At 32.1% G+C, this 27,604-nt stretch overlaps 2 protein-coding genes across 16 annotated transcripts; one reads left to right on the top strand and one right to left on the bottom strand.

The window, feature by feature from the left end:
• Nucleotides 1-2,471: 2,471 nt before the first annotated feature.
• On the bottom strand, nucleotides 2,472-3,391 carry LOC132799314 (tonoplast dicarboxylate transporter-like). Its single transcript, XM_060818766.1, has 3 exons — nucleotides 3,319-3,391; nucleotides 3,133-3,228; nucleotides 2,472-3,017 (listed from the first exon to the last, which is right to left on the bottom strand). Exons 1-3 carry the CDS (start codon nucleotides 3,355-3,357, stop codon nucleotides 2,499-2,501), a joined length of 654 nt encoding a protein of 217 aa, XP_060674749.1. The 5' UTR covers nucleotides 3,358-3,391; the 3' UTR covers nucleotides 2,472-2,498.
• A 2,639-nt stretch (nucleotides 3,392-6,030) lies between these two features.
• On the top strand, nucleotides 6,031-16,107 carry LOC107435405 (disease resistance RPP13-like protein 4). 15 transcript variants are annotated; one of them, XM_048472443.2, is made up of 6 exons: nucleotides 6,031-6,360; nucleotides 6,467-6,711; nucleotides 6,880-6,978; nucleotides 7,899-7,990; nucleotides 9,507-9,568; nucleotides 13,308-16,107. In XM_048472443.2, exon 6 carries the CDS (start codon nucleotides 13,337-13,339, stop codon nucleotides 15,896-15,898), a length of 2,562 nt encoding a protein of 853 aa, XP_048328400.1. In that variant the 5' UTR covers nucleotides 6,031-6,360; nucleotides 6,467-6,711; nucleotides 6,880-6,978; nucleotides 7,899-7,990; nucleotides 9,507-9,568; nucleotides 13,308-13,336; the 3' UTR covers nucleotides 15,899-16,107. The 15 variants fall into 15 exon arrangements, 14 of the variants coding, with proteins under 14 accessions (XP_048328400.1, XP_048328366.2, XP_060674846.1 ...); XM_048472409.2 differs by having other exon boundaries at nucleotides 7,899-8,697; XM_060818863.1 differs by having other exon boundaries at nucleotides 7,899-8,697; nucleotides 9,455-9,568.
• Nucleotides 16,108-27,604: the final 11,497 nt, after the last annotated feature.

Below are 27,604 nucleotides of genomic sequence, written 5' to 3'. Positions count from 1 at the left end.
GAATTTTACTTCCCGAGAAATAAAATCATCAATATGATAGATGAGCTCCGGCTCTCTTTTCTTTTTTGGTTTTTTCGCTGCTTGGGAGGGGGAAAAAAAAATGGCCTTACTTTGCTGGAAGCCGAAAATATAATAATAAATAGTAATAATAAAAATAAAGATCTCCATATGTGATTAGCACTTGCCATCCATCACTATCTTGTACTAGCTTAATATCTGTTTTCTAGCGTCAATGTTTTCTCCTTCAGAAAACTATTAATTTACCGCACTTTTCACCCACTTTCCCACCTAATTGTTTAAGCCACTTTTCTTCAGGAAGAGAGAGAGGGTGAGAGAAACCCAAACTTAAAACTTATCAACCTCATTGTAATTTGATATTAGATATATTTAATCATTTTGGCTTTTGAACACAGCATTTGAAGCACTCCTCCACCCTCTCTCTCACTTCCGAACTGACTTGGATCTCTCAATATATTTTACATCTATATATATGCATATTTTGGGTATGTCTCTTCTGACGAATTATCTAATTAGTTTCATTGCGGTTCATTCCTTCATACTGTAATTAAAATTTGCAATTAGCTTTAGTTTACAAGTTCTGAATTATGCCAAAAGTTACTTTTAGGAGAAACTAAATTATAATAAATAAAAATAAGATAGGCTTTTCCAAAATTTTTACCAAATTGTATATATGTAACAGACAAAAATACAAATTAAGTGGGAAGTCATGGCTATCGTAGATGCCATGCTCTAGAGTCCAGACCCCCTATGCAGCAGTTATTCACGTCTCTTTATGAACCAAGCTCAGTTTGCACTTGACTTCAAAGGACTGTGAGCAAATGAAGACTCGGCTTGATCTTATGAAAGCCTTTCTTAGTGACATTGAGGATCTCAAGCATAAGAACGAAGTCGCCAAGGCAGTCTTAACCAAGTTCAGGGAAATCATTTATGAAACTGACAATGTTCTCACTGATTGCATTCTCCGAGATGAATACAAGAAACATTGTGTCGCGTTTGGGCTCATCCCTTCACGATCCCTTCTTTTTTGCACCAGACTGGCAACAAATTTGAGACACATCAATATGAGAATGAAGCGGATAGAAAAGAGCTTGGGTAGTTTTCTAAGAGCCTCAGATAGCTTGGAGGTTAGTCATTCCACAAATTGAAGGATTTCCCCTACTCTTTAAGTCTCCAGGGGTTGGGATGAAAAAATCAAGATTCAGGAATTGATTTACAGGGGGAAAAAAAAAAAATTTCACGATGTCAAGGAAGGCCATTGATTGTATGAGTTGGAGATTGTTATATTTGCTTTCTATACATTGACATTGCCACTGTAAATATATGTTCGGTATGCAATGGAGTTATGCTTCTTGGGTGTTGTACTTCTAAGTTCTGTAGGCCCCTTTCTGTAAAGGATGATGTATTTGTGTACCATTAAATGAAATTTAAGTCTAGTTTGTATAATTTTAAGAGAACCAAATTTTGGCAGGCCAACCTTGTACAAAGAAGTAAGTTTATAGTTTGAGAGGGATGTCCTCAACTCTGCGTCAAAAGGTGTATACCGAGCAGCTGTACTTTCTGTAGTTTCTTTTAAAATATGCTGTAATGAGAATGTGCTTGGGCATGAAATGAGCAGCCAAAATTACTCGAAAGGAGCATGAATGAGTCTAAGCCTAAACATATTTCACATTATGAAATTTCAGACTGAAAACGGTTCCAATCTCTAAAAACAGAAATCGTTATATAGCTATACAAACGAAGACTACGTACGAACAATGGAAAGATAAAACGATACTGGGAAAATGTTGCAGAAAATTAATGTGTAAAAAATTTCCCTTCTCTCATTTTCTCTAGTGACTTCTTTCATGGTGCCTATACAATGATCTGACCTTTTCCTACACCAGGAACTGATAAACTTCGTCGTCCCAAGAACAATCAAATTGTTGCTGATCTTATAAATAGTTCTTTGTCGTATCTTGATATGACTAAGGGTTTGAGAGAGAGAAATTCAGGGTTTTTCTTTACTGATTCAATTCATTGAAAGGTTCTGTAAGTTTTCTTTGTAGTTTTCTTTGTGAAAACGTTGAGAGATTAGTGAGGGTGTAAAGGGATCACAAAGTGATGTTTGGGTGTTCTTTGTGTAAACGCCACTGGAGACTTTGTGAAGCTTGTATTTCCTCATTAGATAATAAGAGCAGAGGCTCAGACCTGAGCATCGAGGACGTAGGCATTATCTTGGCCGAAGCTCGTTAAACTGTTTGTGTTCTTTGCTGTTTTTGTGTTCTTGATTCTCTGAATTTCACAACAACTATGTATATATATATAATGTGCAAGCATTTGCCAGTTATTTCACTGGTTCGTTCGTCCCGAATACATAAGCTCCTGCACAAGCAAAACTCAGTTACTAATGACACACATACAGTATAATGCTTACAAATTTTCTAATCTGTTAAGATTAATGAAACAGGTGAGCAAAAGATTAAAGGATGGATTAGTAATTAATTACCAAGTGTAGGCATCGAAAGGGAAAGTGCAGCAATTCCAGCAATCTTAAGTGGGATACCAGTCTTGGTCATATCTTTGATTTCAATATGGCCAGTTGAAAACCCAACAACATTTGAAGGTGTTGCTGTTGGGAGCAAGTATGAAAGCTGTGCACCAATTGCTCCAGGAACCAAAAGCAAAAGTGTGTGGACATGCATACTGTGTGTAATCTGAACCAGCAGAGGAATCGCAAGGGTTGTAGTGGCATTGTTTGATGTGAACCCAGTGATAGTCCCACTTATAAGACAGACAGCAGGGGCAATGGCTAAATATGGAACTTCCTCCAAGAAATCCAAGGCTTTCGACAATATATCTGTCAGGCCGCTAGTCCAGACACCATCAGCTATGGCAAAGCCAGCACCTAACAGCAATATGATGTTCCAAGGTAGTTTCTTGCATTTGTTCCAGTCCATCAACTTCTCACCCTTTTGCTTCTTGTTTGGAATTATAAACAAGAAGGTTGCCATCATCACCTATTCTCAAATTTCAGAGTTAGAAGATAAAAAATAAATAATCAATTTGAATTCGATAAGGAATTATATATGTGTGGATGGCATTTGGGATTTTCTTGAAAGCAGAGAAACTTACACTGACAGTTCCATCACCTGCTCGCCCATTGAAGAGTGCAGCCCAACCAGGAATATCATCTGTTATGCTTCTTGTCATCCATAGAACTATTAGCACCTGCACAAATTCTGCTATGTTATATGGAAGAAAAGAACAGCCAAGAGAGGCAGTGTTAATAAAACATTTATGAGTATTTTGGAAACGCACCGAAAACACTGCCAATACCATCTTCTCTGCAAATGCCATTGGACCTGCTCATATCGATACAGAAAATTATTACAATATATCTGACCATGAAGCTCTTCTCTTCCAAACCAGCCCATTGGCCAAGCCAAAGCAATAAAAGCAGCAAAGCAAACACGATTGAAGCCAAAGTAATCAGTGAAATATCTGCGGGGAGATAGTCCATCGTCATCTTCAATTTTGACTCTGATTCAGTGATATACATGAAACCATGCCAGCCACAAAAAAAAAAAAAAAAAAAAAAAAAAAAATTGATGTTTGATTGTTTGACATTCTCATTTAAAACAATAAAAAAGAGCGTGGAAACTTCTACTTATATGACCAAAATCTTTCTTTAGAAAACTTTTTACCAGGAGTTACAGTTTTTGCCTACGTTAGAGGCCCAATTAAAATGAGGTGGATTGCCCAGGGACCCTTTTCCAGTCCGGTACAAGTGGATGTTTTTCTTCTTGTCCTTCCTCAAAAATTGAAAGTTGAACTAAGATCAGATTTTTATGAATACATACTGCGTTAAATGTTTTAAAAGAATTAGTTGCTTAGTCCTACTCTATAAGATTGATTAGCCTTGCAGGTACAAAAATTACTTACCATTAAATGAGTCTCTTATTGGATAACTTTTCCACAGGACCTTATCGGTTGTGTCAGTCCTACTTACTTGGTCTACTTAGATTGTCACATGGATGGCTAACTTCTGTTCTGTCATGGTCAGAAACCATAAACTCTTTGCAATACATGAATGAGTTATCCTTTATTTTACATAGTTTAATGCAAAAGTTCATTATGTTCATGCCTTGCATTTTAAATATTGATTTTTCTTGTTTTCAAAATACATTGAATTTTTCCTCAATGATGTAATTACTTGGCATCCAGAGAAGACTTTAGACTTCCTTGTATAAAATGCGCAGAATTAGTTTTACTAGTGCCATATGCCAAACTTGTTTTCTAAGTAATTGTTACATTATAATTTTCATCCTTATTTTCTCAATACATATTTTTATTTTAGTAATGTAAATTTGAGCGGGAGTTAAGATATGCTGATTACAAGAGATGCAGGGAAGCCACTGAATCAAGTCATGTTATGGATGGTTATGATTCCCTAGATAAAGAAATTGTAGAGAATAACTTAAAAAGGGGGAATTTCTCGTAGCTGGGGATGTCCTTTTTTTAAATTTTTTTTTTCTAATAATTTTTTACTGGACAATTCAGTTGGTCGTTTTCTGAAGACTGCTTCTGTTTGGCTTTCTGACACTTCAAGGATCTCAACCAGCATTAGCTGGTCCTTATGTTGTCAATGAGCTGCAGTCAATTCCTTATTTTTCGGACCTTGGTGATATTAGCAAAGGTTTTGCTTCAGTTAGGAAAATGTCCTTATGTTTAGTTCTTAGTGTGCCTTCGACTCCATGTTTGGGTATAAAACTCTGTGATTTCAAAAATAGTAGAAAAGATCTTTAACTTGTCATTTTCTGTATCATTAGAGTTTCTGACATGGCTAATCAAACTGTTAAGGTTGCATACTTGCATGGCAAAGAAAATCCTATTAGCCCAAACTGATTTGAATCAAGTTACTATACTCTCTGCCAAGAGTTTTCTTTTTCTGTATTGCCTCAAGGTTACTTGCTTATCATGTGTAGGGCAAATGACCATCATATCTGTTGCTCTTGGATCACCTTTCCACTACGTCAGATGAAATCCTACCCTTCATTACGGGAGTCAGTCACAGAAATTGCTTATCTGTTTTACACAATAAATTCACCAAACAACAGATTATGCAAGATAATTTGAACCATTAAAACTTTGCATCTTTAGCAAACATATGCTATATCTCTTTTAATAGCTTAGGTAAGTTTTAAAATGTAAATATTTACACTTTGTAAAACTCAATTGTTTTCAGCAGTCAATTGCATAAAAATTCCCCATAGAATGCTCTGCTTTTAGTTCTGTTTTATCGAAGGATGTCCATATAATGACATTCCCTGTATGTGAAATTTGGCACTTTGTTCAACTTGTGCATTTCTACTGGTCCAAATGTTAGTTTGAAATGATATTATAATTTCTCAGTGGTTCTAATATATTCTACTGGCAACAAAAAAAAGGGGGTTTGTTTAAAGAAAAAGGAAAGAAAAAGGAACTTGAATGGAACGGTTACAGCTGCCAGATTGGCTATTACGATTTAAGAATATTAAGAAAATGACAAAATATATAGCTTCATATTGCTGAGCATTATAGAGTAAGAGCATGTATTGCAGCTTGATAATGGAACTCAAATCACTTAAAACTGTTAAAATGGTAAAGAAAAGGAATTTTCAGTTTGATTCCTGAATCTGGACATTTTTAGCAGTCAATGTATGTCCTACAATATGTAAAGCTAGTTTAATGCTAACAGCTGTGACTGCAGATAGAAACTGATTTTGTAAGAAAATAATCCTCAAATCAAGCTGTCCATATCTGTGTTCATAAGCTAATGATCAGGTAAGAAAGACGAGTAAAAGTACAGACTTAGACACCAGGATCAAAACGGCATCATTTTGCTGCCTTCAATTAACGAAGGGCAGAAAGGTCATCTCGCATGGGTTTTAGTTACCACAGGTTGCTTGCCACGTAGAAGCTGTTGAAGAAATTAATTGAAGCATTGTTTCCTGGTCTTTTGGATATATATATACACTTATATCTAAATAGTCTGGTCTTCTTCTATTTGGAGTTGAGGGAAAAAAACAGAGTAAAAAGAATGTTGCAGACCGTGTAGAGCTTTGTGCAAAAGAAATCCCTTTAGCTTTCGGAGACATTCTTCTTTGTCTTTCTTTGTGTTCTCAGAGTGGGTTTGAGAGAGATCTCGATGGCGATCGAAGAGTGAATGGGTCTATTGGGATTTTGGGTTTGGTTTTGGAAATTCTTGTGTGAATCCACCATTAAAGGTTCCGTGATTAAGCTTGTAAACATAATATTCATATAGTGCAGAAGCTTGACGCCTGAGCAACGAGAACGTAGGTCGATTTTGACTGAACCCCGGTAAATTTGTGTGTTTTACTGCTTTTATTTTAGAAATTAGTTCTAGGCTTCTACAACAGATTTTTTATAGATGTCTCTTTTGATTGCACCTAAAACCTCTTTGCAGCGATGGCAAAATTTTCAGGAATATCATCAGTTTGCCTTTTCATGATGTTTAACCTCAATGTATCAGCTGTTTGCGGTGTTTGTGCCAATTTCATTGTTGAATTAAATTTCAGCCTCCTTTTCAAGCAGGAAATGGAGCTATCTTCGATAGGATTTAGAATACTAGAAAGACTTCGCTTGTCTGTATTAATATTCTTTTCTTTCGTCTGATTCCAAGGGCTGATGAAAATTGATATGATCATTAAGGTGAGTTGCACCTTTTGAAAAGGTTTATGGCTAATAACCATTAATTTTTGCATAGTAAGGATAAATCAAATGCTTGTAAATTTTGCACTTATAATGAGTTCTTTTCATTTCCATCTGGGAATATATTAAATTAATTTATTACAATACTGGATACATACCAATCTGCAGGTAGGATTTATTATGAAAAAGGTAACAAAAGGGAATGTTACAACAAAGTTGTCGGACCTTGGAGGTTAACCTAGCTACGTTCCGCAGCATGTGGAAGCGGTACTGTCAGATCAATTTCTGCTATTGTGTGTGATACTAATGTTCCATCTCAATTAGCTTCGTATTCTGGCATCTTCTATATTGAATTTTTGAAAAGAAATTTATATTTTCTTAGTTTTTTTGGTAGTTATTTCATTTTTCATGCATCCATATCTGTATACCTTTTCAATTTACAGATCCTCCTTTTACTATTGGGGAAACTTTACTGGTTTGGTGAATCTGATATTGGAATTAGAGTAATTTGCTATTAGTGTTACTAGAAAATAAACAGAAACTTGGACTTTGATGCGAAAACAATGTTGTCAACTTTGGTAATGTTCATAAAATTGACCATGTCACAAAAAAATGCATGATTCCTCTTTTGATCTGTTTCTGGTTTATGTATTCCAGTAAATATACTTGACTAATCAAAATTAGATAAATATCTGATTAAAAATCATGTTGGTTTACGTATTTAGAGGTTACAATTGTCAGCGAATTACATCCTTTCATAATTTGTATTCATGGTGATTTTACTTCATTCTTCTTTTCATTTTACATTTCTTACGTAGGCAGGCTCATGGACCTGGGTTTTGTTTTCTCCTGTTATGTTCTATCAGCAATGGCTATGATGCAAACTTAGATAGTAATAATTGGCTATGATGCAAACTAATTTTGGCTTATAGCTTTTTTGGTTATTTAGTTATTATTATTATTATTACTAATTTTATATATGAGTTACTTTGTTGTTGTTATCCATTTCTTTCCATGAACATCGAACTGGTTAGCAGTACACGTACGTGAAATGAAGCTGACCAAATCCTAATGGTCACTTGCATGCTTTAAATTTGGGCTTTTCTTAGTGAGGCTGTTTCGCATTTACTAATAATGACAGAGAGAAAATGTTGTAATATGATTGTTGTGTTATGTACTTTGTACAGATTATGGCTGTACCATTGAGATATCCAGTCTGTAGTTTAGTGTCTCAGCCAAGGAAGATTCAGTATTTTTAAGCATGAATTTAGGTGTGGAGGTAAGGAAGTCTCAGACAGCTGTAAAGAATTCTTCATTTAGAGTTGGTAGACCTTATTGACTCTCTCTATTTTAGTTACTGCAGGTTGCAGCTACATTATAATACTTTTGTGAACAAATGTCGTTTTACCTTATTCATAAACTTTTATGTTGTCTAATTTTGTCATTGACTTATCCTGAGTATGTGATTTGAAATAACATTTATGTTGCTATTTTGTGCTATAGTCTTTTAACTGTTTGTCAAATGTCCTGTACGATGCATTTAATAGGTGATATTTCAGAACTTAGATGATAGCATTTTATATAGTACGGTTAAGTTTAATAGGTGATATTAAATCTTGGACATTAAGAAACTCCGTGGGAATGGAATCTAATTTCTAGCATCAAAATTTAAAAAAAAGTACAACCTGTAAATAATGGTTTTTAAGCTATTGCATCAGCCTTCAGCCAAGTTATTTGTGGATCCTAAGTTCTACTCGAACTTCAACTCATTGCGAATTTTAAGTATATAGAAACGTGAGATTCAGCCTCCAGGATCTTGATTTGAATTAATCTTTTTATTTTCTTTGATCTGATCTAATTGCTTTTGTTCAGTGGAATTTTCCTTTGTTTCCCCCAGAAAAAGAAAAAAAAAAAAAATTGCAGAGAGAGATGAGCTGTGGGTAAAATGAGATCGATCACACTTGCTGGAGAATCATGTGCGTGCACGTGAGTATTTCCGTTTGACACTTTAATAGAAGACAAATGGTGCTGCCAAAAAAGATTATTTAAGATGCAGTGTGCAAAATTTAATACAGTTTGAGTTGTAATTATGTCAATATTCCTTTAATTTATATAATTCTTCCTAATAAAGAACACCTTAATTAAGCTAGTAAAGTTTAGCAAGACAAAAAATAAAAAATGAAAAATAAAAAAATCAACTTGTTATAAACATATGAACAAAAATATAAACAAGAATAATATGCCAATTAAATATGTCTAATCTTAGTTAATCCATCCTGTATTTCACGTGATCAGCATATATATATGTATATATATATATAGTCCAATTCATGTGAAAAAAGTTAACTTACTGATACATGTATATTTCAAAATACAATTAAAATACATAAATATCCTTCTAAAATTACTCGAGTTTGCACGATATCCTCAAGTTAACATTTGAAATAAATTATGCTAGCCTTTTGTAATATTCTAGTTTAACATATATGTTTTACCGTACAATCATAAGTCGTCTTACTATTTATTTCTTAAATTGATTATAAGTTTTATGTATTTTCTTAATTTTTGCTTAGTCATTGCATAAGCTTTAATTAATGCCTAGTGGAAAAGGAGTTGTTTGGCAGTTGACAGATGGTTGGATAAGTTGCTTAGTCATACTTGAATTTCGATACATGGAATCCAGTTTGCTTAGCCATATTTATATGGAATTCATTCTTGATTAGTCATGCTTATTATCTGACAGGTGGTGGGAATTGATTTGCCTTGTACGTTAATTAAGTTCCTTCTATATACAGGCTAAGTAAAACTTGGAGACCAAGTCCAGTAGACTTGCAGACCAAGCCAAGTACCAAGCCAGGTAAACTTGGAGACCAAACCAATATAGTAATTGAATAAGTTCATTCATTCTAATTCTTGCCTTTAGGGTAGTAGGGGGGAAAAAGCTATCATTTCAAGTCTTTCAAAATTTCTCTTCAAGCCCTTTTATTGCAAGTGAGAGATTTCCTTAAGTAGAAATCTAAGTGATTTTGTTCCAAGATTTGTGTTTTAAGTAATAGATCTCCTAGCAAGCATAAAATTCTTCTCTAGCGTGTGCAAGTAGGAAGGTAAGTAAATCTTCACCTCAACCAATATGTGTTATTTGATGTGTTATATTGACTATGTTAGACTTCGATGATTACATAATATGCATAAAATATTTGCGTTTGAGATTGACTATTGAAGATATACATGGGCATGCATTATATTGATGTACACGACATGTTCATATACAAGATATTCTATGCATAGAAATACTTGGTCATGGATTGTGTAGTTGCCATGCAATGGCCTCCAGCGCACATAAAGTTGTGGTTATAGATATTATGGGTCTGTAAGCGAAAATAGTAAGATCAACAATCTAATTTTAACTTATTTAAATTTTTGAATACAAATTTGAATCAATTTTCCAATAAACCGTCCCTTATAGCTTGTTTGGTAAAAGAAAAAGTATTAAAGGAAACTGATTCCCAAGAATCAGTTTTCTAGAATTTAATTTTTTGAAAGTGAATTTTTTTAGGATTTGTTTTATAGTATTTGGTTAATTATAGAAGAAAATAAGACTTACAAGTAATTAAATAAATTTGTGCATTAAAATTAAAAGATAAAACTATATTTAAAAAAATTATGTAAAAGTAATTTCTCAAAAAATTTTAAAATGAAACTTCTTTAGAAAAATTCACTTTCCATTTTAGTTTTCCACATTGTGATATTTATTTTCTGTTGGAGTCTATAAATTCCTGCTTTTAAAAATTATTCAAACAAAAGAAAATTTTACTTTTCTAAAGAATTTTAGATTCCTACTTGCTTTGTCGATACCCAAATATCTCGTTAATTCAAACTTCATCAGCATCAACATCAACATCTTGTCCACAGCTTGTGAATTCTCAATTGCAAAGACTTTTTCAAGCTTTTTCCACCTTTTTGAATCTAGCTTTTCATCTCATCGTCTAACAAAAAATCAAGAGAAAATAAGTGCCCTCCTCAATTTAATTTTTTTTTCAAACACTTTGGCTAATTTATTTTTTCCTATTGGTTGATTTTCACTTAAAGTTAGGCATGTGCCCCCTTTAATTCATATTTCCTTTTTTTATTTAGTTTTTCCTCTTTTGCTTAATGAATTTGTTTAATCTAACACTAAATATTACTCTTTTAAACGTTGCAAAAACACTTTTAAAATTGTCATGTAAGCCTACAAATCTCTTTCTTTTAGAAAAAAATATCTAAAAATATCTTTTACCATTTTTTTAGTGAATATTTTTCACCATTTAAACTAGTTTTTATACAAAAGAAAAAAAAGAAAAAAATCAATTTCTATATAGTTTTCGAGTTTATTAAATGTAAAATATTGTCTTTTTAAATATTATTTCTATTATAACTATTGCATGATTTTATATTAGAACACTATAGTTAAATAGAAAATATAAATTACTAATCATGCACTTCATAAATAAGTATTTTTTAGTTTTATTATCAATTGTTTTCAATTGTGCCCTCTCTGACCAAATTTGTTGGACCATCACTGGTTCATTATCTTCCTTTTTGCATACCGTGCAACTTTCTTCACCAAAAATTGCAAAATAACCTGCTTTCACTAACTGTCCCAAGCTTATCAAATGTAGAGCCAAACCTGGTACATACATAACATTGTGCACAATTCTTCCACTGTCAACCAAAGCAATTCCCCTTACCTTGGCTCTTAAACCCATCTAAAACAAAAACCACAGTTTTATCACCAATCATATGATTACTGCATCCAGTATCAATATACCAACTATTTTCTTTTATATCAGCAACACAAGATATAAACGAACTTTCTTCTTTCAATTCTTGTTTATTATTTGTTCACTTTCTTCCTCAACAGAATTCACATTTGTTTTTGGTTTATGCCAACAATTTTTAACTTATGTCCATATTTTTCACAAGAGGAACAATAAGGAATATTAGAATTCTTATTTTTATAACAGCTATTTTTCTCAATATGCCCAATCTTCTTACGGTGATGATAAGTATGCATATACCATTATCCTTACGAGAATACCTCTCACCATTTTGGTTTTCTGCCTCAACTTGTCCTTTATTCTGAAAATCCTAATTTTTGTGTTTTGCATGATTTTCCAACCCTGAAAAATTTTGATATTTACCTCTTTTGTAGTCTGAACGTGCCTGAAAAGGATGCTCTACTCAAACTTCAATAGACCTGTGCAATCTTTCTTCATGCATTTTTAAAGAACCATTAAGTCTAGAAAAACATAATTGAAATAAATCCTTTGATTCTTCAATTGCTGCCACGATTCTGTCAGATTTAGAATTTGAACTCTTCAACACCTTTTCAACAACTTTTTGATCCAATATTCGCCAAGTGATTTTAATTGATTTATAACACCAATAACCATAGCAAGAAAATCAATTGACTCCTAGTTTTCATGAACAAAGTTTCAAAGTCACGAATTAGTATTTGCGATCTCATAGTTTTTACCTGATTCGCTACTCCATACTCACTTCGAAGTAACTTGCACCCATAATCCTTGGGAATATTGTGTCATCCAAAGCTTGTTGAATAATAGATTAAGCCTCAACATCCTTTTTCTTATTTCCGTCAACTCTTTCAGTTGTGCTGCAGTTGGTCTTGCTTCTCTTCATTCTTTGTTATCATAATTTGTATAACCATTCTCAACTAGTTCCCATAAGTCAAAGGCAACAAATAAAGTTTTCATTCTGATACTCCAAAACTGATATTCTTGACCTTTGAAAAATAAAGTAGATAATTTTAAGGAATTAGAATAGAGTTACTTGGAGCCGCCATGTTTTTTTTTTTTTTGTTTTCCCCTTACCTACAGATTCTAACAACCATAGAATTTTTGTTTAGTGTAGTAACCTGTTCAGATACTCCAAGTCTAGTGTAGTAACCTGTTCTGATACCAGTATTGGTTCTTTTTTTATTTTTTTTTTAAAATAAAAATATCAATATAGAGGAAGGACACACAACTCACAAGAACAAAACAAATATTTTTATTTCTCAATTCTTTTTTCTTACCTACAGATTGTAACAACCAGAGAATTTGTTTTTTTTTTTTTTTGCCCTTTTAATCACAAGTCTAGTGTAGTATCCTATTCTAATACCATTGTTGGTTTTTTTTTAATAAAAATATCAATTTAGAGGAAGGAAACAGAACTCACAAGAACTAAACAAATATTTTTATTTCTCAAATTTTTTTTTTTTTTTTTTACTTATTTTTTTTTTCTTCGCACCTTTTTTCACATTTCAATACATAAAATATAAGTCTCTAAATAGACATATATTATACATTTAAATTTAACTACAACCTAATCTAGAGTTATTTAAATTTCAAATACAAATTTACTACTTCAATATATCTTGAACGCTTTCATTTCAAATCTTCTAATCCAAGTTTAATATTAATTTTTCAACACAAAAGAGAGTGATGATTTGTAGTTTTGTTTATTTATTTGTTTATATGTTGATATTTTAAATTCTAATTATGAAAGTGAGGGATAAAATAAGATAACAGCACTGTGAAATTAATTATATGTAACAGGTAGAAGACAAATTAAGCAGGAAGCAATCATGTCTCAGCCGGTAGATGCTATGCTCCAAAACCTTTTTCAACTAGTAAAGAACGAGGCACAATACGCATTGGACTTCAAAGTTGAGTTTGATAAAATGGAGTCACGCCTTGATCTTATGATAGCCTTCATGATTGACACTGAGAATCTCAAGAATAAGAATGAAGTTGCCAAGGCAGCTATAATCAAGCTTAGGGGAATGATTTATGATGCTGATAACGTTCTTACTGATTGCATTGTCAGAGATGAATACAAGAAATATCGTTCTTGCTTCCATTCATACCTCTCTGATCCATTGTTTTTGTATAAGACAGGAAAGAAATTGAAAGACATCAATACGAGAATTGAGCAGATAGAGAAGAGCTTGGGTAGTTTCCAAAGAGACCCACATCATACCATTCACACTGAAGATTCAAGCCATGCTAGAGGATTCATGTCTCAGGATTCCTACCCATCCGAGACAGTTGGATTGGAAGCTGATTTGAAGAAGATCAAAGGGTGGATTCTTGACACCCAAGAAACACTTTTGCAAATTGCCATTGTGGGGATGGGGGGTTTGGGAAAAACCACCATTGCCCAGAAAATCTTTCATGATAATGAGGTACTAAGTCGGTTTGATAAGATCATATGGGTTACTGTTTCAAGAGCTTTTAGGGAGGAGCATGTTCTAAAGCGCATGTTGGAAAGGTTAGGGAAAAAGGTATCTGGGTTCGATAGTAGCCAATTGCTTGGAGAGTTTCAACAAGTTCTTGCTGATAAGACTTGCCTTATTGTTATGGATGATGTATGGGAAATGAATATGGAATGGTGGACAACCCTGTGCTCCATTTTTCCAAGACGAGATGGTAAAAGCAGCTGCATCATAATTACTACAAGGAATGAAAATGTTGCTAATGATATGGGCATTGAAAACTCGCGAATCCATAAGCCTGATTTTCTAAATTACATCGACAGTTGGTCTTTATTCTCCAAATTTGCATTTTCTTCTAATAAGGGAATTTGTCCAAATCCCAAGTTTGAGAAAATAGGCAAGGATATCACGAAGAAGTGTGGGGGGCTTCCACTAGCAATCAAGACAATAGGAGCTTTATTAGCACCAAAGATTGAATCCCTTGCTAGTTGGACTCAAACTTGGGAAAGTTTTCATGACTTGACAACTGAAGGAAGAAATAAATCGGTTATGGCATCTCTTCAACTGAGTTATGATGAACTCCCATCTCATCTAAAGCAATGCCTATTGTCTTTCTCCATTTACCCTGAAGACTTCGAGGTAAGAACCGAACAACTAATCCATTGGTGGGTTGGTGAGGGTCTTATCCAGGGCAAAGGCTCAAAATCAGCAATTGAAATGGGGTACGAATACCTCTTGCAACTAGTGAAAAGGTGTCTTGTCGAAGCTATGCAACAACGACGCTATGATGGGAGGATCTACAACTGTAAGATACATGATATGGTGCGGGAATTGATCAGCATGAATGCTCAGGAGGAGGCATTTTGTAGCTTTGATGAAAAAGGCCAGCAAAGATTGACAGAGGAATGTCGGTGGTTAGGTTTCAGCAATGCCATGCAAGGAAAGCCACTAGGAAACAAGTCGAAGATCAGAGCATTAATTTTATTGGTGTCAAATATCGTGAAGCATGACTTAAAGAATTTCGGCTCACTGACATCCCTTAGAGTGTTGGATATCTCAAATAGCAACTTGAAAGAGATCAATGCAGAAGAGCTGTTTAAGTGGATTAGTTCCCTCAAACGATTAGCGAATCTGAATCTTGCTGGAGTTCGAGGCTTAGAATCAGTGCCATCTTCAATTAGAAAACTTCTCAATCTTCAGTTATTGGTTTTGACCAAATGCGTCGATCTGAAAAGTATACATCCATCAATTACAACTTTAAGGAGGCTGATATTATTAGACTCGAGGTCTTGTCCACTTGAGAACCTACCCAGGGGATTGGGAGGGTTATCTAATCTTCAAGAACTATCTGGATTCATGGTGATGAGTCAGTCGAAAGGAAACTGCTGCCAACTTATTGAGCTTGGAGAACTTAAACAGATGAGAGTACTTCGAATCAACTTAAGTGATGATACTGAAGTCTCAGAAAACGAGCTGAACGTCCTAGCTCATCTTGAAAACCTCAAGGTTCTAGGTATTGATGCTGGCAATTGTAAGAGGAACACCTCAGAGATCTTGAAGAAGATGGATCGGCTAGTTCCTCCTCCAGCGTTGCAGGAGCTGTATCTTAGGAATTACCGTCACTCAACTCTACCATTGTGGGTTTGTCCCTCCCGGCTTACTAGATTGCAATACCTTTCCATTGAAAATGGAGATCTTATCAACTTAGCCCCAGAGGTTGAGGATGACAATCATCACATTGCTTGGAACATCGAGGGTCTATGCTTGAAGTTCTTGGCTCGATTGGATGTGAACTGGACGGACTTGCAAAATGATATGCCGGTGCTACGCTACATGGAGGTTAGTCATTGCTACAAACTGAAAGGTTTCCCCTGTTCTGTTAAGTCTCAATCAGTTTTAGAGAAAAAATCAGGATTTTGGAGAAAAAATTAGGATTGAAGAAAATCACAATGTCCAAGAAGTCCTTTAATTGTGTGATGTCACTATAAATATTATTTTCTTTCTATGCATTGATGCTACTGTTGTAATATGTGTGATGTGTGGATATTTTTATGCTTTATTGTATTGATCCTCTTTTGTAATATTGGTGTTGGCGTATTTATGTATAATTGAAATAAATTTAACTTTAAGTTTGTTGATTCCATAGTAATTTTATTGAAGTTTTTAAGAAGTTTGAGAGGAATGTCTTCCACTCTATGCCTTCCACTTCCATTGGATGAAGGAACATAAATATCGCCACAACACTCAAAACTTCAAACATTGATATATATTATTGGGCTCGCTTTCTACTAGCTAACTAACAGTCATAACACTCCACTATAAATATTGTTGGTGTCACACTTGGCGGATATATGTTAGCACCCACTTATTTTGTATCTTACAATTAATAAAAAAAACTTTTATTCACAATCTTCAAGAGATTTCTTTTTCTAGCTGCAAATTGTAGCAGTCAAAAAGAGTGAAAAACCTCTTCAAAGCTACATTGTGATTTGGCAGTTCTGCCTGCATCCAAGAAATTGACAAATGTTTGGTTATGAAGCTGTAAGATGCAGAACATAAATTCCCTACACTTCAAATCACAAATTTACATATACTCAATTATATAAATATGAAATTAACACCATAAAGTGTGCCAAAATGCCATTTACTATAACAATTCGTATCAAAATACCTTTGTTGTATAATTTTGATCAGGTTTGACCAAATGGACTGTGTATGGATCAAAGGTTGACTTTTACTATGATTAAGATTTTTGGTTTGACTGATGTATCATGTAGAGCTTGTCGATACGAGTGCATAGACTAGTGACACATCAAATTCCGATTTACGGATAAAAAGTTATGGCTTTGAGAAGTTTTGAATATTAGTTTTATATCAGTGTCTAAATCAATTTCAGATTTTTGTCTATTAGTGACCCAAGACTCTATATGAATGTTGAAAAGTGTGCCCAACAGGAAATAAGTCCCAAAATATTCATTTTATCCTCCAAACCCGAAAAATTTCTCTCAAGATCCACGGGTCCAAATCGGATCGCCACGAACCCATTTAACGCTCAACCGGATCATCACTATTTTGCCCAATTCCAGCCACCATCTATCTATACATGCTAGCCACCCTTGTTACCCACCTTTGGGTGACCATATAGGCCAAATTTCAATCCAAACCGCCAGACTACGCGTCGGGATCGACTGTGTTTGGCATTTTCTGGCCGTTTGGCCATTTTTGCCCTTCTAGGCCAAGCCATACACCCTTGCCCCATTTTTTGATCCTCTGAACTCATTTCCATACTCCGTTTGCCAAGATTTCTCATGGTTTGAGAGATACATTAACAGGGAGTTTGGCCAATTTATGCGACAAGTTTTCCGACCACCGATGACACTTTTGGAATGAGGTGAGCACACCATTGTTTTTCTTGTCTCTTGGGCTTTCTATTGATATAAAATTTGTGAATTTTGGACATCATTTGATGATTTTTTCATTTTTAGGTCAATTAGTTAAATACCGAATAATTTCGGACTATGTTTGGAAAAAATTGGTCAAATTGCACAAAATTGAAGTTAGATTAGTGAAATTAGATATTAATAGAACCCATTAGATGGTTTAATTTTAAAAGATTGGCCTTAAGGTGAAAAAGTTCCAATTTTGGATACCGGTTCTTTAGGATACGCAGTATAATTAGATCAGCCATATCCAATATATATAATTTTATAATTGTAAAAATCATTTTAAGACTTTTGATGTACATGAATGTCTTTGGTTTAATTGTTGGAGCATGAGAAATATTTTTATTATATTACAGGCACTCGTGTTGAGCTCGGAGGTGATTTTACAAGGGCGCAGAAGTAAGCATCTGCAGTACTGTGAGTGGTAATATTTTTAAAATATTTTGCCTATGCAGTATAATATATATATAGCTTGGTTATCTTATGTATGTATCATTTGATTTAAATGATTACTTTATGCATATATAAATATCCGCATTTTTATATATGTATTATCATTTTATGTGAATTATGATAATATTTTAAATGGTTTCCAATTCTAATGAGTTTATAATGAATTTGTGGTATTTAAGTACCTTGATATTTGAATTGAGGTTTTAAATCATTTTGGAAAATAATTGATTTTGAGAAGGTAGATTGAAAATTATATAATTTTAGCATGTTCAAGTATTTTATAATTTATGTCCTTAAAATTAATTTATGGTGATATATATTTCACTATGAAATTTCTGGTTTTGCCATGAAATGATGAATTGAAATTTTTAGAATATTTAAATAAATGGTTGGAATTGAATATTAAATTATAATTTATAATACAGTATTGTTTAGAAAAGTATGATTTTACAATATTGTTTTACGAATACCGTATTGTTTATTTTTAATTAGTGTACCATATAGTACTTGTTTTTGGGATCAGTATTATATTATAGTATACAAGTTTGCCATGATGCATGTAGTACATTAAACGCCGTGAGGTGGGTTTATCCCATAGGTTGATTATGGTCATGATGTCGTGAGATTGGGTTCACCCCATAGATTTAGTATTGTCATGGTGTTATGAGGTTGAGTTCATTCCACAGGTTTATTATTGCCACGATATCTCTCGTAGATTAAGGGTTGTGAGGTGGGTATATCCTATGGTTTACGGTTTTTATTTTTTTTACTATCTGATGGTGTTCTGGGATGCCGTTCATCGCCTGATAGCGCTAGATATATTGTATGATACACTGTCTATGTTTCTGAGTATATTGTTGATTTTCTGATATTGTGGTTGTTACTACACTTACATAATTAATTTGTGAAATTGTGTTTATATTATTTTATGTTCAATGTTTATATTATGATTAAGACATTTATAATATTGTAATGATCGTTCACTTTATAATTTTTGAGCATTGGTTTTATGACATTGATTAGAGTACAAGCTAAGGATTTGTGAAATGATTTTTAAAAGTTGAACCTTTCAAAGTTTTAAAAGTGGCTATCTTGAGAGAAACTTTTATGGAAACAAATTTTTATTTTCTTATTATACTATACCACTAACTGAGATATTCTTATTTCGCATTTTATTTATTTTATATTTGTTCCCATAGGTTCAAGAAATTAGCGAACAGTCTACCTTATACATCACTTGTTATTTTGTACTTTCCATCGCAGCAGCAGTATTTGTCTTTTTCTATTTATCTTTATCTTTTGAGACTTATTTGTATAAGTTGTACTTTTAAATTTTACAAATACACTTAGAATGCTCTAATCTAGACATTGGATATAGTATTGACCGTATTATATATGTATAGTTATGATGTTGTGATTTTATCTTTATATGGAGAAATTATTTGTTATTGCATGTGTTAGCTTGTCTACATTTTAAGTGGGGTTCCATTTGATATTTTCTAGAGATAGTCTAGTGGGACTTCACTAAGCGAGACTACCTGGGAGATTCGAAAAAGATTTTTGGGGCGGGTCCTATCATTTACGAATCTCCATATCTTTGCTAAATCTTAAGTAGCATTTTTGAAGACAAAAAGAAGAAATTGAAAGGATGGTGAAAAGTAGAAAGTGATAATAAATGACAGCGTGCATTAAAAAGTTTAGTGAGAAACATAAATGATCAAGAAAGCATGTCAATACACGGTAAATTGTACATTTCTATGAGATAGGTTTAAATTCAAATCACAAGCGATTGGATTCAAATTATTTTAGAATAGCACAATACACAATTTACTTGCTAACATACACTCACAATACAAGCGAGAGCACCAAATGGACCTCACTTCACTTGTTTCTCTCTGTTCACTTCAGCTTTAGTATCTTTTTCTTTCTTCACACTTGTTATCTTTTTAAACTTTCACATACACATTCTTTATTTTTTGACAATCCTTGTTACACACATCATCAGTGTTAATAGTGAAATTCACACTTTCTTACATGAAATTTAGTACACCAACACACACAATCAACAATAGTACACTTTCATTGCACATTAATCACCAGAAAAAGCTAGGCGCGTGGATGCTCTACTACACTGTCATATTCACGTAGAGATTTTAAACAGTTTTGGCAAAGATTTTGGGTGGAATCAGGCTTCCAAATATCGTCAATAATTTTCTCACCTATCAGAACACTTACAACTTCAGACAGTGTGGGCCTGAAACTAGTGGATATATTGATGCACCTCATTGGTAACTTTAGAATTGTCATGGCTTCTTTTTCATCATACCCCAATAAATTTTTATCGACCATCTCGCGTAGCCTTCCCTGTGAATTTGCAACAACAACCTGTAGCAATATTTATCTAATGTTATCAGCTTGTACAGAGATTGAAAACAAAATTCTCTAGCACTTTTTTCTTGCATATACTATGTGAATTACCAAGACAAAATGAAGGCTTAATAAGTGCACAAATGGGATATAAATCCTTAAATTTGACAACAAAAGGAAAAGGCATAAGTCTGCTTTGTTTGCTTACATCATCTACAAGATACTCGAGCTCATCCCTGTTCAATTTTTGTTCTGCATTTCTCCTCCCACAAACAATTTCGAGTATAACCACCCCATAACCATAAACGTCATATTTATATGATATGGTTCCATACATAAAAATAAATAAATAAATAAATAAAATAGAAAAAGAAGATCATCTCCGACAAAATATGTTTAGGATTATTGGGGACAATGTCACATAACATGTTTAAGATCATTCTAGATAGAATTCTCTCAAATAAGAGAATGACCATTTATGTATATATTACAGTATAAGTCTTGTAATTTGGAACAGGATACTTTTTTTCTTTTTTTTTTTCTTTTTAATGTAGAATAGAACGCTTTTAAGTAATTGAAAATTTCTATATTATAATCAAATAATTCATTGAAATTGAGACCCTTAAATTAATTCATTTCTAAATAATAAACTCTTATAGGATTTTTTTATTATTTTTTTATGAGTATTTAAATTAATTCATTTATAAATAATAAACTCTTATAGGATTTTTTTATTAATTTTTTTTTATGAGTATTTGAGGCAAAATGCTGGAGCTATGATAGTAGCTATACATAGAAAAGGAATACTGCCAAACAAGACATCTTGAACGGATCTGTTTTCCATATATTCGTATATGAGCAAATACATGCCCTTTCTCACATAGACATCAAATAGTCGAACCAGATTCTCATGTGCCAATTTTGTAAGCTATTATAAAATTCACTTTTCGTTTTGTTGATCCCTTCAATCAAATTAATGAAAACCCTCTTTACAGCTACATTATATTCTGGCGTCAATTGAGCCTGCATCCATTCAATTGACAAATTATTATTTATTTTTTATGAAAAAAAAAAAAAGAAAGGAAAAACCCAACGATTCAGAATGGGATTCCCTACCCCTCGGAATCTCCAAATTAACCTCTACTCAATAGATAAGGATATGAAAATTGATGATTGTTACATGAACCAAAATAGTTGACAAAAATAATCTATGACAAATTATCTTGGACGTTGAATGAGTACACCTAACAGTGTGAAAAAATATAAGAAGTTATAAATACTCTTCTTTATTTATTTATTATTATTATTCCCCCCCTCCTTAAGAATGAAGTTATAAATAATTATGACTATGCGTGATTTATACACTGTTAGATGTATCACGGATAAGATGATATTAATTAGACAAAAGTTTTTATCAAATACTTTGGTAAATGGAATCTGCACTTTAAAATGTTACCCTATAAACTGTTCCGGAGCTCCCTTTACCAATCTCCATTTCTTTGCTGAATTTTCCAGTGACATCTTTTAACTGTTTGAGAGTGACAGGCTTCTCTTGACCTACATTTATTTTTGTTCCATAACAAAAAAAATCAAAAGAAAGTATAAAATGTTACTTAAACATATATAATTAATTGATTGTTTATTATCCTGTATCCATAGTGTTGTATCTTACCATGAAGCTCTTCTTTTCCAAACCAGCCCATTGCCAAAGCCAAAGCCAACAGAAGTAGCGCAGCGAATACTATTGATGCCAATGCAATCAATGCTTTTTGTAGAGGAGACAGTTTCTTACCTTTGATTTTGATCAATGTTAGCAAATCAAAATGCAAAATCTGTTTATGTTAGATTTTTCTCGGATTCTCAATTAAAACAATGAAAAATTTCAAAATTAACAAAAAAAAAAAAAAAAAAAATATGTGAGAACTTCTATTCATACAATCAAATTTTCTCTTATGCTCAATAATATTCACTGAAAGGAACATACACATATCTTTTGGCAAAACATTTTACCAAGAGTTGTGATGGCAGAGATAAGAGGCCCATTAAAAGGAGTTGTATCGGTCGAGGATCCTTTTCCAGCCCAGTACAAGTGGATCTCCAACAAATCATTACCAGTGACATTTGCCGTGAAATTTTTTGCTATAATTTTTTTTGGACCCCCTGCGCTGTCTTTGATGTTGAAATCTGTTAATACCCTCTCACCCTATAATTTATAACAAGTTCTAATAAGTTCTTCAAAAATTGAAATTAGAAAATTTTGACAAAATTTCAGAATAAAAAAAAAAAAATTGGTTATTTACCTGTATATAGACATTGAAAATCCGTTTCATTGAACTGCTGTAGTCTTCATCTTCGGCAAAAACAATTTCAGCAAAATGAAGTGTGACATTGTAACGACCTTTACGCAGACAAAATCCAGAATACTTTAGAGAGGCAGGAGAGAGGCGAGCCTTCGCATATAGAGGTGCATCAGCTACAGGAATTGCACATTTCTCTCTTTTGATATATTCACTGGAATTCAAAAATGTTGATAAAAAGCCTCCAGAATTGCTATAAGCCCAGTTTCCTTTTGGGCTTATAAAAGCTTGTGATGTTTCATTATCACTGTCATATTGATCGATTTCCTCACCACCACAATTTATGAACAACGAATCTTCAGCAGATCCAAAGACTCATTCATTTGTAATCCGAAATTTTAATTTAATTACTAGGTCAATCAATAATTAATGAAAGACTTAAAACTGAAACATTCATCAATAGGTCAAACATATATATTTTGAAGAATAAATAAACCTACTCCGATGTTTCCCTTCAGGACACCTTTCCTCTATCGTTTGATTCAAATTAGTCCTGAAATTTTAACCATCAGATTGTTTAGAAATCATTTACCCAAAAAAAGTAATAATAAAAAGTTGTTGAGAAATCTCTTTTAGTTATTTGGCTCAACAGAGCAAACAATAACCTACGCATTTGACACAATGCGGTCAGCATCGAAACACGTTCCTGCAAAAACGAGGATTAATTAATCACTTTCATAACTGAAGTTCAATCTACTCTATTTCCAGCAATTAAAGTTACCAATGATATTGAATATATATATATATATAGAGAGAGAGAGAGACAGAGAGGAGAAAATTGAGAAATCAGCGTCAATTCTTACAAATCTCTTCTCGCCTGTAATTCGGGGCTTGAGTTTGAAAAGCCGTTGTAGGAAAGATCTCTGAGATATATAAATACGATGAAACGTAATAACATTAGTTTTCATGTCACTAGGACATGTCACACAAGAGAATTAACAATATTCCTGTGCAACATGTAAGATAAAAGTACAGGGTCATATGCAGATGCTTTCAATAATTAATAAACAAGTAAAAAATATAGAAGACAGTAAACCAGTCCAAAACCAGTAATGAAATTTAATTATATGCCATTATCATTGAAGCACGCTATTCGACATGTACTGTGGTATTATCACGCTTCATGTTGAAAGCTGGCTCAATGTTGTCCCATCGCTGTCCATTTTGCTATTAATACCATGCTATCTCATTTAAAAACATCAATATAAAAAATAAAAATGAAAATTTGAGTTAAAAAAAAGTAATGGCTTTGTTAAAATAGGATGAAATTTTATTATGGATAGAAAATAATGGGATATGAAAATGAAGATTTTCAAAGCTCTGAATGGTAAAACATTACATCGTAATCCAATTACCATCACCAATCCAAGCTGGAATTGTCCCTTTAAGCTTATTATTTGCAAGCGACCTGAGCGTAATATTGACATAGATAACATGATGTATATGCGCAAGACTGTTTGCAATACAATACGAATTATACATTTTCTTTCTTGTAGGAAAATAAGCCCATGAGAAGATATGTACAATGATTCAAAGTAAATATATGTGCATATAATAATTATTAGGTGAAGTCACTAACTTGTAGATGTCGTGTGGATTCAAGTATATATACCCCATAAGATAGCTAGCTTCCTCACTTGATTGATATTATATATATATATATATATATATATATTTGCAATACAATGGACACTTATCCTCCATCATAAGGTGGATGTCCAATTTCTAGAATGGCATATAAAAATACTAGATGTTCACATTATGTTGGGTCATAAATACTTGCTCTAGTAAAATTATATGTATATATATATATACATGGTTATTTTATGATGTAGATGTTTTCACATAATTGTAATATGCGAATATCTATAAAGATTACGACTTTTTAAAAAATTATCGTTAATATATATATTATCATATAAAACATATGGTTTTTTTCAAAAATTATCATCTTTATAAATGTCTGCACGTTTTTAATTTAATATGTAACACCTATATCATAGAATAAATATATATATATATATATATATATACATACACAAACAAACTTTACTATCATGCTTTTTTTATTAACTTTTAAATCTCTTTACATACTGAATTCTATAAGATTTACTTTTTCTATGTAGAATTTTAATATATTACTAAATTTATAATAGGTCATTAATTAAATTTTAATTTTAATTCTTGAAGTAATTCAAAAATTAATTAAAAAAATTCAATGCTAAAATTATCATGTTGAAAAAATTTTCAATACTCCAAAAGTACCCCTCCTACAATATATACATATAGACCCTACATAGGATCTTTATATGTGTATTAGGGGAGGGAATATCAACTCCTAAACTAACATAATTTTGCTCTATCAAGTTAACTTGATGTGGGTTTGACACACACACACACACACACACACATACATACATATACATATATATAGTTAGTCTCAAGTAAAATTTATCTTATTTTTTAAACTAAAGTCTATCCTTGATGATCATAGAATTATATCAAAAGTTGATATTTAAAATTTAAAAAGTAGTCAAATATGAGTTTAAATATAAATTAAAACTCTATTTAAAGAAAGTGAATCATATCAAAACTCGGTGATTAATATATATAATTTTAAATCTTATTATTAAGAATTTCATTTAAATCTTATTATATAGACATATGTATATATAGAATCGTTAATGATGTTTTAATAGTCTAAAATAAATTTAGTAAAATATTAAAATCCTTACATATAATTTAAGCTTTTTAAGTGGGCGGTCAGAGGATTTGGGATAACTCCATTTAAGTCGTTGAAGCTCAAGTCTCTGCAAGGCAAAATTATGTAAAGCATTATTGATTTGCAAATTTGATCAACAGATTTTTCCACTTCAATAAATGCTCGACATTATTAATAAAGTGAAACAAATTTTTATGGACGTCATTTGAATGGATTATAAGTATAACAATTAACTTACAGATATTCTAATGATGACACATTAAAAAGGTATTCAGGAATTTCACCGCTGATCGCGTAGTTTCTCATTACCCTGTGGAAACCAGAAGAGGTTGTGAGGGTCAAATGTCATAATGTACATAAAATATTCTCCGAGTAGATATTTCCAAATTATAATGAAAGGCCTAACCAAAAAAAATGTCATAGAGTGATTTATTTTTCTCAAACAAACAATTCATATTTTTTAAGTAAACGAATGTAAAAATTGATTTTTCCTTTTTTTTTTTTTAAAATATACACATTCCAAAGTGCAATTAATCTGTAATTTGGATTGAAAAAGGGCCTTACGGCTATTTTCTTTATTTTTTTTAGATTTCTTTTACTTCTACTAAATACACAAAATGAAATGTCTCCTATATTTTAAAGTTCTGGAAAAAATACAAAACCATTATGAATCTTTACCGCTTTGTTTTTTCATAAACACTTTTTTTCATTCTTCAGGTGACTTTTCTTTTTTATTCTTTTAAGAAAATATTTTTATTGGCACAAAAAATATGATTTTTTTTTTACCATAAACACTATTCAAGGTTTATCAATATTTAGTAAGTTTTTCAAATGAAAGCTAAAAAAGTCTATAGGATTCGTTTTATAATTTTGCATACTTTATAAAAATCTATAGAAGTCTATCAACTTTCTAAAAGTCATTTAGTTAAACGGAAAGTCTTTTAAAATCCATATTAGATACACCTCTAGATCTTCAAAATTGTTTAGAATTTTCAATAAATGGATAAATATTTGTCTTTTTGTCATAAATAGATTAATGTTTGCTAACAAATATTTTTATGCAACATGCAGTAATAATAATTAATTAATTAACTTACTGACGAGTTATGTCGGCTAGCATTGAAATCTGGGGGAATTGGAAAAAAGAGTTCCATACCTCACTTATCATTCTGCAAGAAATAGAACAAATAAAGAAAACTAAAAATTGAAAACTCTTTATAAACCATAACTCTAGTTGCTTGATTTCTAATGTTTATGTTTTCTTTTTTATATTTAATTTTAATTTTTTTTAAAGATTTTACTTTAGTTGTGTATAATTTGTTTGGACTTTAAATAATAGTTAGACCTCTCAACTCTTTAGAAACCATAACTCTAGGTGCTTGATTTCTAATGTTTATGCTTTCTTATTTATATTGAATTTTATTTTTTTAAAGATTTTACTTTAGTTGTGTATAATTGATTTGGACTTTAAATAATTGTTGGACTTCTTATCTAAGTACAAGCTAAAAGAAACAAGCTGTAACATTGCTGCAATATTAAAGAAAATGTACCAAATTGATAATTGTTCCAAACCGTATTAAGTCTTGCCGCCCAAAAAGTTGAACCGATTATACTCTTTAGACATTCCAAATGTAGCCAATGTGAGACTAGGTCTTTATACTTTAATTAACACAAACTATTTATAAAACGAATTTCGTTTTGATAAACCTTTTTCTTTAGGTCATTATAGATAAGTATTATAGTTGTCACTTATCATTCATGTATGTTTGATTTCTCTAATAAAAAAGAAAAACTAAAAACCAAAATATAAGGTGTCATGTTGTTTGAATTCTAACTTAAGTATGTGAAATTTGTTTTATTTAAAAATACCTCATAATACTACAAACATTTTCACCCAAAAAAATGACTACAAACTATTAAAAAAACACAAAGACATAAAAACTGATCAATTTAGAACCGTTTTAAACTATTTTTAATATTTGATGGCTTTTTTTTTTTTGTTTTAAATTCTTCCTTACGTTTGTAGAAAAATTAAAATGTTTATGAAACTCTAACTAATACAAATTATTATCATTAGAAATAAGCAAATTAAGCATAATTAAGTACAAGATATCAAAAACCAAATCCAAAAACCAATGTTTTACCAAAACACCTCAAATGTCACCAAACAATTACAGACAGCATTTTATTCCCCGCCCCCCGCCCCCCCCCCAAAAAAAAAAAAAAAGAAAAGAAAAAAGAAAAACTTATAGATAGCATGAATATTCACTTACAGATCATTAAGTCCTTCCAAATT

Source organism: Ziziphus jujuba, chromosome 1 (assembly GCF_031755915.1).
Source record: "Ziziphus jujuba cultivar Dongzao chromosome 1, ASM3175591v1".
In the NCBI taxonomy this organism is placed as follows: domain Eukaryota; kingdom Viridiplantae; phylum Streptophyta; class Magnoliopsida; order Rosales; family Rhamnaceae; genus Ziziphus; species Ziziphus jujuba.
The sequence above is the reverse complement of the archived record's forward strand: the minus strand, read 5'-3'. Positions and strand labels throughout refer to the sequence as shown.

Excerpts from the sequence above, each read along its gene's own strand:
- LOC132799314 (XM_060818766.1), bottom strand. The coding sequence starts at position 3,357 with ATGGCATTTGCAGAGAAGATGGTATTGGCAGTGTTTTCG. Across the intron at positions 3,229-3,318 it reads TGGTATTGGCAGTGTTTTCG|GTGCTAATAGTTCTATGGAT; the intron begins GTGCGTTTCCAA and ends GAATTTGTGCAG. Across the intron at positions 3,018-3,132 it reads CAGGTGATGGAACTGTCAGT|GTGATGATGGCAACCTTCTT; the intron begins GTAAGTTTCTCT and ends ATTTGAGAATAG.
- LOC107435405 (XM_048472392.2), top strand. The coding sequence starts at position 6,914 with ATGTTACAACAAAGTTGTCGGACCTTGGAGGTTAACCTAGCTACGTTC. Across the intron at positions 6,979-9,506 it reads TTCCGCAGCATGTGGAAGCG|GCTAAGTAAAACTTGGAGAC; the intron begins GTACTGTCAGAT and ends TTCTATATACAG. Across the intron at positions 9,569-13,307 it reads CAAGCCAAGTACCAAGCCAG|GTAGAAGACAAATTAAGCAG; the intron begins GTAAACTTGGAG and ends TATATGTAACAG.